This window comes from Mirounga angustirostris, unplaced genomic scaffold (assembly GCF_029215605.1).
Source record: "Mirounga angustirostris isolate CCGP_5_RB_7025 unplaced genomic scaffold, mMirAng1.0.hap1 SCAF_2, whole genome shotgun sequence".
Taxonomy (NCBI): domain Eukaryota; kingdom Metazoa; phylum Chordata; class Mammalia; order Carnivora; family Phocidae; genus Mirounga; species Mirounga angustirostris.
Genome location: NW_026991710.1, coordinates 140,043,148 through 140,059,317, shown reverse-complemented (window position 1 = coordinate 140,059,317; position 16,170 = coordinate 140,043,148). Strand labels below are relative to the sequence as shown.

The 16,170-nt window shown below is 39.4% G+C and overlaps 2 protein-coding genes across 3 annotated transcripts in view; one reads left to right on the top strand and one right to left on the bottom strand.

The window, feature by feature from the left end:
* Window positions 1-16,170, bottom strand: part of CPE (carboxypeptidase E) — a 116,820-nt gene that overhangs the window by 83,548 nt on the left and 17,102 nt on the right. The gene's annotated exons all lie outside the window — the stretch shown is intronic.
* Window positions 3,656-4,484, top strand: LOC123848112 (rRNA-processing protein FCF1 homolog). The gene has a single exon (XM_045880180.3). The coding sequence runs from the start codon at window positions 3,675-3,677 to the stop codon at window positions 4,269-4,271; it is 597 nt and encodes a 198-aa protein (XP_045736136.2). The 5' UTR covers window positions 3,656-3,674; the 3' UTR covers window positions 4,272-4,484.

Here is a 16,170-nt window from a genome sequence, read left to right as displayed (position 1 = left end):
ACCACCTAGTAATGTACCTGCCAAACTGGTGTTCAGATGTCCGCTAATTGGTTAAGTGTATTAACGCATGACATTCTGTGTTAGAGAGAACTGTGTGAACAAGACCCCATCCCCCAATACCCCCACCCTCCACGTCGGCCTCACCGTCATGGGGTTTCCAAACCAGGGAAGGAAGTGATGAGCATACAAACACATTGTGGAGAGGTTGCATCTAGGTGGAGACTGCAAATGAAATAGGATTTAGCCACTTTAAAAAGAAAGGCAGAGTAAGAGGAAGGAAGGGAGGATAAGATGTTTGAGGCACAGGAAACTGCATTCGGTAACGTGCAAGGGGCAAGAAAGAGAATGTCTTGTTAAAAGAAGCGAAGTACAGCAGGGCTTAGAGCTGGAGCGGGAGAAGGAAGTGGCAAGTGAGGAAGCTGCAGAGGTTATGCAGGGAACCATCAAGAAGTCTCCCCCGGACTGTATCATAAACTTCCGAGCTGCTAGGAAACTAGATCTTAATTATTCTCAGCACAAAAAAAAGAAATGACAGTTACATGACGTGGTAGCTAACCATACTATGGTAACCCTACTGCAATAGATAAATGTCTCAAATCAACCTGCTGTACACCCTAAACTTATTCAATGTCATATGTCAGTTATATCTCAGTTTTAAAAATGAGAGAGAGAGAGAGTGAGCATGCCAAGAGGTTTGGGTTTGATCCTAAGAGCATAGGTAAATCTTTGGACGGTTTTAAGCAAAGGAGCAACATGGATTTTGTATTTGAGAAAAATCACTCTTACTATCCGGAGGAAGGGGAATGGAGGGATGACACTGAGGAGAGGCTGGGAAGCCAAAGGGAAGACAGACATTAATCGAGGCAAGAGATGAAGAACACTCTACCACTTCTTCCTGGTGTACAACTTTAAATAAGTCATTTTAAAGTTTTTTTCAGAGTTCCACATTTTTTAAGTGTGAAGAAAAACACTGCCTCCCTCACAGGGTTGTTTTTAAGATTAAGTGCAGTGACAGAGCTGACGGCATGTGGGACAGTGTGGAGAACACAGGCTCTGGAGTAAGAGAGTGTGGATTTCATCCTGAGTCCTCTACTTCCTAACTGTAACTTGGGGCAAATCATGTAACCTCAGTTTCCTGAGTCACATAAAAGAGAGATAACAATGGAACCTGACTCATAGGGTTTGTTGAAAGGATTTTATGGAACAATGCCTGTTTTATTTATTGTCTTATCTCCAGCATCTAGAATTTTGCCTGGTAAGTAGAAAAAGCTTACGAATATTATTAATTATTTGAAAAGTATAAAGGACTACATCATTGTAAGGTGTCCCTATATCTGTAAATTATAATTGCCTAAAATTTTCCCACCACCAAACTATATTTTTAAAAATCCACAGTCTCTCCTTTAAAAGAACATCTGTTCTTTTAAACATAAAAGTTAGTTTACATTCTTCTCTTCCATTTCTTTCTTACATTTTCCATAATGTGTTTTACTCTTTCAAACAAAACTTCTGTTGAGTGAGTTTGTAAACCCTAACTTTCAGGCTGGTGAGGGCCCAAGTGCCCTCTAAGATCACTGAAGCCCACTCTGCATGTAGACAGATGCTATTCCACTGGAAAAGCTGTCCCTTGGGTGGAGGTTCAACACCTTTAAAACCCATATTAGCTCAGCTGATGGGACCTGTGAAGCAGTGATTTGCTGTACTGAAAGTAACAAATGACTACAAAAAAGAGTGTTCCCTTGTGTTCAGAGAAAGCTTTCATCTTCAAAGAGATGATTTCATCCTCATGGACTTAAGGGACACTCAGGCCCCACTCTCTTCCCCACACTGCTCTTCTCGTCACTTCTGGTAAAGAAAGCTCTGCTCCTCAGATCATCAGCAACAGGTGTGGCATTTCAACTGGCAGAACCAGAATCCACTGAACAGTTTATTACATACTATTATGAGTGCACACTCTTCACTTTGAATAAAATTATTGCATTAATCATTTAATCAGATACACAGAACATGTTTGCCATGTAGCCTGCACTCTTCAGGTAGCTAGATACCCATGAGAAAATCGCTGTAAGCACATCACAAGGTCTCCACTGTGTATTGTAAAGAACTAGAATTCAAGTGGCCACAAGAGGAGAAAGCTGGTTTCCATCTTCATTCAACAGAGAATGAGGAGGGGAAGTGCATTCCCTGATCAAGGCTGTGCTTGGCCAGTGATTTAACAAGTATATGGCACTGATTTATCAACTGTGTAGAATGTCAAGTATACTTCACCCCATGGACTGTGAGTTCCACAGAATGAGATAAACCAAGTAAAACAAGGAATCAAGGGAAGTTGGAAAGGAAGGAGTGGAAAGAAGAACAGGACAGAGAGGGGAAGGAAGGGAGGGGAAAAGGCAACAAAGAAAGGGAAGGATGAAAGAAAAACAGTCGTCCAAAAAATCCATTTTTAAATAAACAAGAACTGATAATACCTCTCTTATGCTATGAAAGAAAGAAAGAAAGAAAGAAAGAAAGAAAGAAAGAAAGAAAGAAAGAAAGAAGAAAGAAAGAAAGAAAGAAAGAAAGAAAGAAAGAAAGAAAGAAAGAAAGAAAGAAAGAAAAAGACCTCCTTTTCCAATAGAGTCTTTTTGTTTTAATAATTTCTCTCCATAGAGGAGATAAAAAGGTGGAAATATTCCCCCTAGAGAGGAGAAAGAGACCAATTCTCAGAAACAATGAGCTAGATTTTGATCTTAAATAATACTCGGATCAAGATCCCATGAGATAATATTGAAAGAATCACTTCCTTATTTCCTTGAAGATTGGAAAGACGATGTAATGTCCTAGATTCACCATTTTCTCTGGTCCTGGATTCCACAACCAGTGCCGCCAGGAAAGGACCTTTGACATCCCCCAAAACCAGGCTTTCTGCAGAACTGTTGTCCTTTAGCCCCAAATCCTACAGCATCCACAGAAACCCCAACACGTATACCTACACAGGCACACACACACTCACACATACACAAGACATGGTAGCACCTTAAATGAAAAGTAATTCTGAGCAAGATATTCCCATTCTCTAAATTAATCCCAGGTTTTCTGTTAGGCCTTTAAAATATCTTCTAAGAAATTATTCCACCTTCCATTATGGGAAAGGAATAAATGCAAAGACAAATATGGTCCCCTCCTTTTTGTTTCCTTTTTTTTTAGTAACTGCACATATAAAACCTCTGCCCCTTAAATCAAGTAGTACTGAGATTCTATTTCAGCACCCTCTGGAATGACAAGATTCCAAATGTGCAATAAAAATAAATCTCCAGGGGCGCCTGGGTGGCTCAGTTGGTTAAGCAACTGCCTTCGGCTCAGGTCATGATCCTGGAGTCCCGGGATCGAGTCCCGCATCGGGCTCCCTGCTCGGCAGGGAGTCTGCTTCTCCCTCTGACCCTCCTCCCTCTCATGCTCTCTGTCTCTCATTCTCTCTGTCTCAAATAAATAAATAAAATCTTTTAAAAAAAATAAATAAATAAATCTCCATTAATAGCTGGGTCTTTAACAGCTGAGAGAGTCACGGGTCCCTTTCGTTTACTCACCAGCTCGAGTGTGATTTCTACTTTGGGCACAGCTGTGAACAGGTCCATTAATAATCAGCCTGCATCAAAAAGGGATCAGTTCAGAAGAAACAAGAGCACGACGTGAACATGGGGAAGCAAAAGAAAGCAAGAAAGTATGCCACCATGAAGCGAATGCTTAGTCTCCGAGATCAGAGGCTTAAAGAGAAGGACAGATTAAAACCTAAAAAGAAAGAAAAGAAAGATCCCAGTGCACTCAAGGAAAGAGAAGTCCCCCAACATCCTTCCTGCTTATTCTTCCAATATAACACACAGCTGGGCCCACCTTACCACATCCTGGTTGATACCAACTTTATCAACTTTTCCATTAAAGCGAAACTTGACTTAGTACAGCCAATGATGGACTGTCTGTATGCCAAGTGTATCCCTTGTATAACTGACTGTGTAATGGCTGAAATTGAGGAACTGGGGCAAAAGTATCGAGTGGCTCTAAGGATTACCAAGGATCCAAGATTTGAACGATTACCATGCACACACAAAGGAACCTATGCAGATGACTGCTTAGTACAGAGAGTAACTCAGCACAAGTGTTACATTGTGGCCACAGTTGACCGGGACCTTAAACGAAGGATCCGGAAGATCCCTGGAGTTCCCATCATGTACATTTCTAACCATAGGTACAACATTGAGCGGATGCCAGATGATTATGGAGCCCCTCGGTTCTAATTCTTAAATGATAGAGTTCCTCTGCCTTCCTTTACCAACTTTTTCTGTTGCCTGTTCGTATTAGCAGTATGCTGTAGCATGAATTATTCTTCTTACCCATTTGCTCTGTTATGAGCTGACTATGGTTAAAAACACTCACTTTTTGATGTTTTGAAATTGATATTTTGTATCATTATATTGTTGCATCTTTTTATAAATCAGATGATTGCTCATATAAAAAAAAGGGATCAGTTCATAGCTCTAGGTTTCAATGATTATTTTTTTGACCCTTTATAAATTGAAGTTGTTCTTCTGAGTGAATTGTTCATACTGTTCAAAATTGACCCATTGAGGTCTCTGATTTTTTTAATTAATTAAATTTAGATTAAATTTAATTAATTAATTTAAAACTTGTATAGTTGACAGATAAAACTACTTCAGGAAGAGGGGCAACTGGTACACAATCCTGAGATTATGTATATCCCATTAATACTGCATTATTATATTATTACATTAATTCAGCAATATGAAGGTTACTGGGTAAGCATACACCCTAGATAGACTATAGCATAAAACAACTCTAAAATAAAGACTGGCCTATCGTTGTTCACTGCAGGAGATCACCACAGTATCTCATAGTTTCTTAGAAAAGCATTGCTACACTGCTATTTTTGAGATTTTTTTTTAAGATTTTTATTTATTTATTTGACAGAGAGAGAGAGAGCACAAGCAGGGGGAGTGATAGAGGGAGAGGGACAAGTAGACCCCCACTGAGCAGGGAGTCTGATACGGGGCTTGATCCCAGGACCCAAAGGCAGACACTTAACCAACTGAGCCACCCAGGCGCCCCTTCTTTTTTTTTTTTAATTTTATTTATTTGAGAGAGAGTGAGTGAGAGAGAGAGAGCACGAGCTGGGGTGAAGGGGCAGAGGGAGAAGCAGGCTCCCCACTGAGCAGGGAGCCCGATGTGGGGCTCGATCCCAGGACCCTGGGTTCATGACCTGAGCCGAAGGCAGACGCTTAACGGACTAAGCCACCCAGGCACCCTGAGATTTTCTTTATCAAGATTTCATTTGATGGGCATTAAGGAAGGCACGTGATGTGATGAGCACTGGGTGTTATTCACAACTGATGAATTATTGAACACTACATCTGAAACTAATGGTGTACTCTATGTTGGCTAATTGAATTTAAAAAAAAGATTTTATTTGTCCACTGAAATTCTCTGAACCAAAGAGAATCATCAAATTAAGTTTACTTTTACTCTGTCATACAAATGGCATCAAGTCCATGGGATATACGAGTGCCTAGTAGATTCCAACCACCTTCAGCCACCTTACTCTCCAGTATTCAGTTTCATAATCTGGCTGCTTCCTGTACTTCTCCAGAACCGTCACCCCCTCCACGATGAGCTCCCTCACATATTCATGCACTGAGCTGCTCTAGGCATGTTTGTAACAAAAAGAACATCAGAAGAAGGGTCAGTTGCTGCTCCGTGATTTCACCAGTTGGAAGTAAAAGCTTGAGATTAACATAAATTAATCCATCCCATAATGTCTCCTGCAGAAACTTGCTCTAACCCTCTGATCAGAATTGATGGGGGCTTTTTACTCTACGTACTCTTAGCCCTTTGTAACAATTATTGATTTTATACTATTTTCTCTTGAGTCTCCTTCCACCCTAATAGCCCTTTGAGTATCAGAAATCATGCATACCTAGGGGAATCAGGAGAGTGTATTACCATGGCTCTCAAGTGGTCCCTGGACCAGCAGCATCAGCATCCCTGGGAACTTGTTAGAAATGCACATTTTCAGGCCTCACATCAGAAACTCCAGGGGTGGGCCCCAGCAACCTATGTTTTAACAAGTCCTCCAGGTGATTCTGATGCAGGCTCAAGTTTGAGAGCCTCTGGTATATTTGAACCACTATGGGTTTTGGAAGCACATAATCTAAGTTTGTTGTTTTTTTTTTTAATTCCTACTGTACCACTGATGATATTAAGCAAGTGATTTGACATCTCTGAGTTGCCCCTCCTCATCTATGAAATGGAAAGAACATTAAACAATGCCTGACAAATAACATCTGTCTTTATATTTACATTACTGTCTTTGTATTTTGTAACATCAACCTCGGGCACCTAGTCAATGCTGAAAATACTTTGTCCTTCACATTTATTTACTTAATCGAAGCAAATGAACTGAATGAAATGAGAAGAAAACGCACAACCATTGGGAACCAAACCATAATGTGTCTGCAAGCAACACCATTGATAGATACAGGTAATGGATGAAGAGAAAAGTCACTTAAAACGCTACTTGGGAGGGGCGCCTGGGTGGCTCAGTCGGTTAAGCATCTGACTCTTGATTTCGGTTTAGGTCAGGATCTCAGGGTCAACAGTTCGAGCCCGAGTCCAGCTCCGTGCTGGCCATGGAGCCTGCTTAAGATTCTCTCCCTCTCTCTCTGACCCTCCCCCACCAAGCTCGCACGCGCCCGCATGCGCGCTCTCTCAAAAAAAAGAAAATAGATTGCCTAGGGCTGGTGGGGAAATATGGGGAGGAAATGGGGAAATGGACAGTGACCTGATGATGGGCATGGGGTTTCTTTTTCGGGGGACGAAAATGTTCTGTAACTGAAGGTGGTGGTGGCTACGCAGCCCCATGAATGTACTAAAAACCACTGAATTTTATCCTTTAGCTGTGTGAATTGCTTGGTGTGTGAAGTCTGTCTAAATAGATCTCTAATAGAAACAGTAACAGCAAGGACTTTCAGCCATTAAAAGAGGCAAGTTTTAGGATAGAGTTTGAGAGCAGTATAACTCTGAAAATGCAAGAAAAAACTGTGAAGTCCGTTCAATTGTATATTCTCCTTCTTATAATGTATCAAAAGAAATACAAAGAAAAGATGGAAATAAGATTAAAAATATGAATTATAAGATGTCTTTGACTTCCTCTTTTTATATTACCAGCAAGCCAGAAAACACATGTCAGTGGCATATGTGGTAACTTAAGTTTTAACAATGAAATCATTGTCACATTTAATAGTAGTGGCAGGATTTTAGAGCTAAGGCTCTAGTGATTGTCCATTCCAGCTCCCAAATTTTACAAAAGTAAACTTCTCTAACATTTTCCATTCCATTTCACACTTCTTCCCCACCAGTACGGAAACAGTTTTTATTTAACTCAATTTTAAAAAAACTGTCTTCTGGAACATAGGTTTCATTACCCCAAGAATACAGATTTTTTTTAAAGATTTATTTATTTATTTTAGAGAAAGAGAGAGTAAGAATGAGGGGAGGGACAGAGGGAGAGAGAGAATCTTCAGCAGACTTCTCTCTGAGCATGGATTCCAATGCAGGGCTGGATCCCACAATCCTGAGATCATGACCCAATCCAAAACCAACCATTGGACACCCAAAGAACTGAGCCACCCAGATAACCCTCAATTTTTTTTACATTAAATTTCTTACACTCTCTTCTCACATTTAGTTGACTTGAACCTTTGTTGCAATGGTTTCCTTTGTAATATAAATGCAACATAAACCATCCACAGTTCAAATTTTTCCTTTCAATACCTTGTCTGGACAATTAGGCAGAGCTTTGAAAGAATCAAGTAGCCATCTAAATACTCTTCATAATCACCATTAATTTTCAGTTGTTTCTGAGAGCTGACTTTTTAAATCTGAGCTCCAATTTAGGCTGTCTGCTCTTCAGTTCAGAACCAAATATTTCTCAGTGTTTGGTTCTTTCAAATCCTGAACCGGGGAGGAAAGTCTGCCATTTTACATTCCAGATTTCAAAGCAGTAATTATTAAAAGGAAGGAAGGAGGGAGGGAGGGAGGGAGGGAGGAAAGGAAGGAAGGAAGGAAGGAAGGAAGGAAGGAAGGAAGGAAGGAAGGAAGGAAGGAAGGAAGGAAGAAGAAAGAAAGAGAAAGAAAGAAAAGAAAGAAAAGAAAGAAAGAAAGAAAGAAAGAAAGAAAGAAAGAAAGAAAGAAAGAAAGAAAGAAAGAAAGAAAAAAGAAAAAAATTTACAAATATTTTTAAAGACATGGGTATTTTTCCTTTCCATTTTTTGACTTGCCAAATTTCTCAGGTTTTCATATTGACTCTTTCCTCTTCAGTGGAGAGTAATCTTCTGTGACACATTTGAAAGTTTATATTTTAATTCACACGGTGTCATGCAACTGGCCAGAATCACTTGAAGTACAAACAGCCTCCAAGAGTGACCTATACATCATGAACAGACTCTGTAACTATGAGAATAATAAACCTATCACAAATGGGACCAGTCCTTTACAAAATTCATTCAAAGATCTGAAGAGGTAAGTTAACATCTAAGTAAATACTGAGTGAATCAGGCTGAAAGTGTTTGCCATCATGATTATTGGCACATTTTCCTTCTCCATCACAAAGAGATTGGCTTGAAACAGTAGTGATATCTTGATCTATAAAAAAAATTACTCAGTCTTTATTAAATGTATCTTGTGAATGAAAATAAAGTTGTAGTCTTCTGAAAAAGAATAGGACAAAATAATCTGTAGATTTATCACCTTTCCTTACCTATCTTTTCTTCCTCAAATTATCCTACTCTTACTTCAACAGCCTCCTGGCCAGTCTCCCTATCCCACTCCCACTTTTAAGACATCTGGCTTAATATTAAAATAACTAATTTTACGAACACAATACTTTTCACAGATTCACCCTTAGTTTAAAAGCTCCCAGAAGCCCTTGTTACCGCCATCACATCTAAACTCCTATGTCCAGCTTTCAGGGTCTCCCATATTGAGGTACCACCCAATCTTTTAAAAAATATTGTGTGTTCCCCCAAAAACAGGCCCTCCTCCACTCAAATAGGTGTTCCACAACAAGACAGGAAATATAGGAGAAGAATAAGGTTTGGGGAATAAAAACAATCCTTATTATTTATAAAACATACATTGTGTGCCATGAATCATGTAAAGCACTTCACATGCACTATCTCATTTTATCCCCACATAAATCCTGTGTGATAGGTTTTGTGATTTTACAGAATGAAAATTAAGCCACAGAGAGATTAAAGATCTTCAAGTTCTCTAAACTACTAAATGGCAGAGCCGGCAACCCTCATGTGTCTTACCCCAATGCTCAAGTTCCTGCCCATATGTTGAGTTTCCCTTACAGTGAAGGTGTTCACGAGGCAGATGAATATGCAAACCTGAAGTCCAGGGGGAGAGACTAGAGCTATGTTTTGCAGGCATTGGCTTGTAGTTAGCTGCACCTATTTCTGAGAATGAGCTTGTCCAAGGAGAAGGTGTATAATGCGAAGAGAAGAAACCAAGAACAGAAGTCTGGACAATGCCACCACTTAAAGGGCAGACAGAGGAGGAGACCTCAAAAAAGACTGAGAAGATAAAAGGAGAACCAGGAGACTTAACCAGCACAAGTCAAAGAGGAGCTGCAAGTCACAATAAACAAGCATGATCAACTGTATAATGAAAAAATAAATAAATAAGGCCAAGTATGATAAAGATTAAAAACTGCTCAAAGGAATTGGTGGTTAAGAGCCAGGGTGACTCAGAACTTACCATCCAAACCAGGACAGTTTTAAGAGTGAAAGGGGGCTCTATTAACAAATACCCAAGGAGCACAGAATATGGCCGCAGCACAAACCACGACACAAGGTCACCCCATGAGGAGATCACTAGTGTCCTTCATGAGAACAGCTTCAACAGCATGATGCCATGGAAGCCACATTTGCTGTGAATCCAGAATGAGTGTGATGAGGACAAAGAGAGAGATTAATCTTTCCAGAAGCTTGGTTTGATGGATGAATAAGAAAAGGTTAGTGTTTGATGTAACCCTCCATTAACTCCATATTCCTTGTTCTGGCTCCTCCCTCTCAGTTCTACTGAACCTGCCCCCAACAAGTCACAGTGATTTCCAGCCAGCCCAGGAAGTGTGTGACTTTTACTGAGCCAGCAACCCTCAGTTTGTTTCCTATAATCAAGAGTATCTCATGGTTTGTCTCCCTCTCTGATTTCTTCCCATCCAGTTTTCCCTCCCTTCCCCTATGATCCTCTACACTATTTCTTATATTCCACCTGTGAGCGAAACCATATGATAATTGTCTTTCCCTGATTGACTTATTTCACTCAGCATAATACCCTCCAGTTCCATTCATGTCGATGTAAATGGTAAGTATTCATCCTTTTTGATGGCTGAGTAATATTCCTGTGTGTGTGTGTGTGTGTGTGTGTGTGTCTATATACATATATCCATTCATCTGTCAATGGACATCAGGGCTTTCTCTACAGTTTGGCTATTGTGGACATTGTTGCTATAAGCATTGGGGTGAAGATGCCCCTTTGGGTCATTATATTTCTATCTTTGGGGTAAATACCTAGTAGTGCAATTGCTGGGTTACAGGGTAGCTCTATTTTCAACTTCTTGAGGAACCTCATAATCCTAAAATTTGTGTGGAACCAGAAAAGACCCCAAATAGCCGGAGGAATGTTGAAAAAGAAAAGCAAAGCTGGCGGCATCACAATCCCGGACTTCCAGCTCTATTACAAAGCTGTCATCATCAAGACAGCATGGTACTGGCACAAAAACAGACACATAGATCAATGGAACAGAATAGAGAGCCCAGAAATGGACCCTCAACTCTATGGTCAACTCATCTTTGACAAAGCAGGAAAGAATGTCCAATGGAAAAAAGACAGTCTCTTCAACAAATGGTGTTGGGAAAATTGGACGACCACATGCAGAAGAACGAAACTGGACCACTTTCTTACACAATACACAAAAATAAATCCAAAATGGATGAAAGGCCTAAACGTGAGACAGGAAACCATCAAAATCCTAGAGGAGAACGCAAGCAGCAACCTCTGTGACCTCGGCCCACAGCAGCTTCTTGCTAGACACATTTAGAAAGGCAAGGGAGGGCGCCTGGGTGGCTCAGTTGGTTGAGCGACTGCCTTCGGCTCAGGTCATGATCCTGGAGTCCCTGGATCGAGTCCTGCATCGGGCTCCCTGCTCGGCGGGGAGCCTGCTTCTCCCTCTGACCCTCCCCCCTCTCATGTGCTCTCTCTCTCTCATTCTCTCTGTCTCAAATAAATAAATAAAATCTTTAAAAAAAAAAAGAAAGGCAAGGAAAACAAAAGCAAAAATGAACTATTGGGATTTCATCAAGATAAAAAGCTTTTTTGCACAGCAAAGGAAACAGTCAACAAAACTAAGAGGGTATGTCTCTTAATATATACACAACAGATAATTATTATTTAGAATGGAGAGTTATCATTTAGATAACAGATGCATTTGGTATCTTTTCACTTCTTACTTGAAAACCCATTATTTTTATCACCTTCAGATACAAAAGGAAAACTGACAATTATTTATGTTCTAATGTTAAACATCTCCAATAATCATTATTTTTACAAAATAGCTCTAACTATGTGGTTTATGGAAACACCATGTGAGAGAACAGTGGGTTCATTTTTAGGCACATCGAGATTAGTATGATCATGTAAAGGTGTATATTTAGGCAATTAAATTTGTATAACATAAGTGAGCTCAAAAGTAAAGCCTTTAATTCCTAGTGTCAAAGCCTAGAATTATGAATTAATAAAATTGGCTATAACAGGCAGTTATTTGAAGTGGAACTTCTTAGTCACCGATTAGTTAAAAGAGCCCATTCCTGCAAAACCTATTTTTAACACCTCAGTGTACGTCACCTGGTATTCTTTGTTTCACAGAACTGTACCTTTAAATACGGCTTAATGCCAGATGGTCTCCTCAATAAAAAACAGCAGGAGGCAACATATTAATGTTACTCAACAAGCAAGTCTGCAGACACTCAACCAATGAAATTAGTCTTCAGTGGCTAAGCCATTCTGTCACCATGGCAACACCTACTTCAGAAAAAAAAAAAAAAATACTGGATTTTCCAACGAAACGAGCCACCCATCTTAAAACTCCAGTATGATTCAAGCTACGATGATCAGATTAGCTAAAGTAACCGGCTAGGTCTTTTGAGTCACCTCACATCAGGTCTACCTATGAAAAGTCATTTGCCCTTCTATTTTAAAATATTTATCTATAATCAGTTTCTGACTCTCTTGATTTCCTAGATAAATATACTTCATTTAAAGGTGTGTGTATATGTATGTGTGCATACACCTGTAGGCCAACAGTCCTAAATATAATGACAAGTGCTAATGTCTTACAAAATTTTCATTGGTACATACTCTAATGAGTCTGTTATTCATATTATGTCTGATTAGAGAGATTAATCAAGGAAATAAATGTAGAAAAGACCAGAATGATATTCTTATGTGAATGGTTAAAATCATAGTTAAATCTTATTTTTAATATAGCTCCATTTTTAAGTTGTAATGATAATTTGCTCCAAGGCAGATGATCTTGTTTTACCTGATGAAAACGCAGAGAACCTACTATTTGGAAATATATTGTAAAATCAAGATATGATGGTGGGGTAGCAAGGAGACTTTGGAAGCAAGGAAAGAGGGTGTTTAAGAACATGGCACAGGGGCGCCTGGGTTGCTCAGTCGGTTAAGCTGTCTGCCTTCGGCTCAGGTTATGATCCTGGGATCCTGGGGTCCTGGGATCAAGCCCCGCATCAGGCTCCCTGCTCAGCGGGGAGTCTGCTTCTCTCTCTCCCTCTGCCGCTCCCCCTGCCTGTGTTCTCTCTCTCTCTCTCTCAAATAAATAAAATCTTAAAAAAAAAAAAAAGAATATGGCAGCAGCTTCCACTCAAATCACATAATAAGAAGGAGAATTTCGGGCGCCTGGGTGGCTCAGTTGGTTAGGCGACTGCCTTCGGCTCAGGTCATGATCCTGGAGTCCTGGGATCGAGTCCCGCATCGGGCTCCCTGCTCAGCGGGGAGTCTGCTTCTCCCTCTGACCCTCCCCCCTCTCATGCTCTATCTCATTCTCTCTCTCAAATAAATAAATAAAATCTTAAAAAAAAAATAAGAAGGAGAATTTCTTAAAAAGGAAAGAGAGAGAGGCAAGAAGAGAGGAACTGGTCTTAGAAGAAAGGAAAGGGATGAAGCCAACAGGTTTTAATGTACTGATTTTGTGTATTTGTTTAACAATGTAGCTATATATCCATGTACATTCTAATCTTGATTTTGCCACTCATAAGCCTGTGACGTTAAATGTTACTTCGCTGTATATCTGTTTCCAAATTTGTAGAAAGGGGATAATAATAGCACCAGTCCCATCGGGGGTCGGGATTAGATGAGTTAAGCCTCTAAACAGTGTTTGGTACATACTAAGCATTATGTAAATATGAGCCAAAATATAAAATAAATTCCTATTCTTTTCACAACATTTCAATATTTTTGCTTATGTTTTCTATTTCATTCTACCTTATTTATACTGTTTAGTGCTTTTTGTTTTCAACTTTGCTTCCCTTTCTTCTTTTATTTTAAATGTTATGTTTCAGTCTCTCGTAATCTTTTTAACCCTCTTTACTACCTTCTTATCTTACATGTCGAACATTTGAAGGCTCACTTTCTCAGAGCTACCTCAAAGTTAGGCTGTAGAAGCTATAGCAGTGAGACCCCAGTCTATAAACCATGATGAGTCTGACACTTCAGTTCCCCCTGATAGATTCTTCAGCCCAGTTAAGGATGACTCCAGAAACTAATTCAGAAATGGGATGTAATATATCTTCCAGGAACCAAAAACCTCAGTACAAAGAACACACTTGATTAACCAAAAAGTATTTTTTCATGAACTCTGCTAAATTTAAAATTTCAACATACATAAACACACACACACACTTTTCTCCTTTGAAGGGAGGAGAAAAGAGAGGGGAATGGAACGTTGGTGGGGGTGGGGTGGGTAACTCCTTTTCATGAGGAAAAAAAATTGCTCTTCTTTGGAGGAGAAAAAAGTTGCAACATTCTTAGAATAACTGACTAGATAAAAAGTCAATCTAGTTTGTATTTACTTAAGACAAGGGAGGACTCTTCTTTATACTGGAATTAGCCCAGATCCTGGGCCATACATGCAAGACTGAGTTGTCACAAACCTTTCACTATAAATTTTTTTAGTGATTCTACTACTGAAGTACTTCTGTCATTAACAGGCCTTGTGTGTGCCCAGTTAGCATTCTCTGAAAAAAAACATTTCCCAAGAGTCTGTACAATGCTCTATGTGAAATAACATGTAAAACTTTTGAACTACATAGAATACACAGCATTTATGATTTCAAGTTTAATCCTGAGCTGTCTATTCAGCTTCTAAGCAGAGTATATCCTTAACAGAAGGTAAGAAACAAGAGGAAATGTAGTCCACACTCTTTTCATTCTAATCCATCTTTATAGGAGAACTTGGAAAACGACCCTAAAAAGTCACTTTTTTACTAGTTTGGCAAAGAAATAGCTGCTAACAAAACTGCCCGAGCAAACCATGACCAATATTATTCACTGACCCTTGACACACAGAGAACTGCCTCCCGCCCATTCTTCTTGGCCTCGCTCCCACTGGGCTCTAGACTCCCACCCTTATTGACGCCCAGTGACGATGCACAGGTCAAATGGGGAATTACAGCAAATGTCTGAATAATTCAGACCAAATACTTTCACCTGAAACAATATGATAATACCCTGAATTAACTACAAAATTATCTCAAGTCTTTTCATTGTATTATTGGCCCATTTCCTGCTCATGAGAACACACCCTCTCACTCAAACATGGTCCTAAAGATTCTGGTATTTTTACTGCTTGTCCAAATGCTGCCTATAAATTACCAACAGAATCTATCATCTAATCATCTTTGTAGGGTCTCACAAATGGCAAAAAACAAAACAAAAAAAGTTTCACCCATATATATTTCATATGTATTCTTAACTTCTTACAATAATGCATACCATTATTTTCTGTACAATAATTTAAGGGGGCACTTTTTTCCAGGTATAGTTCCTATAGTTCCTATGAATATTTATTCTTTTAATATAGCTTATTTATTAGATATGCACAATAATATCAATAATTCTTCTACCACTGTAATGTTTTATAAAACACTCACAAATATAGAAATAAAATTCTTTAAGGAACTCTGCTAATTGTTGGTTTGAAAAAATTCTCAAAAAATATGTCCTCCTCTTTAGCACAAGTAATTTTTTCACATTACAATTTAATGTAGACACATGAACAGGCCAACACAAGTGCTATTTTTAAAAGGAAACCTCACCCAATATCAGTTATTTATATTCTGCACCCCAACCTCCAACAACATATGATTCATTCTGCACACGACGCACAAAACTTGAGGTGGTCTTACGAACCACAATACCCTCACAAAGGCCCTCCCCCACTGTTGACACTCTCCTAGGACTAGGATTCTAATTTGGAATATACAACTCAGGAATCTTAAGACTTTACTGTAAATGGGCAGTGAGATGGGAGATGTCTGGATTACATTCCCAAAAAATTGCCTTTATGTAGTCTAGGAAGCACTGTGCATATCTGACCTTTGTTAATAAATTCTCATAAGTGTATTTTAATGTATATGTAACTGTCCTTCCTTGGACAACCTCTGATTTTGCCAGGGCTCATCCTGAAGCAAGATTAAGTACCTCATCTCATCTCCCAAAGTAATCTCCACAAAGCATCACAGAGCATAGTAGATTCGGCTGACTTCCCCATTTGACATTTCTATCATCCCCAAAGTTTCTCTTAAGCCACCAGCCATTAAGTCTTTCTCTCCCTCTCTGACTGTCCACACAGCCTCTGAAAATGTACCTCTCCTTTTTATTTAATTTAGCCCATTCCTCAGCACCTAAGGCCCAGCCCTTACAAGAGTTCATCAGAGCGTCTTCCAACACAAGCTTGTTTCTTCCTAGAGAGTGGATTCTACGGGCCCCCCCCCCCAAAAATAACATTTTCTACATACACTTAGAGTATGCTAAAGT

What these genes read in the sequence shown, in the direction of transcription:
- LOC123848112 (XM_045880180.3), top strand. Translation starts at nt 3,675, where the DNA reads ATGGGGAAGCAAAAGAAAGCAAGAAAGTATGCCACCATGAAGCGAATG.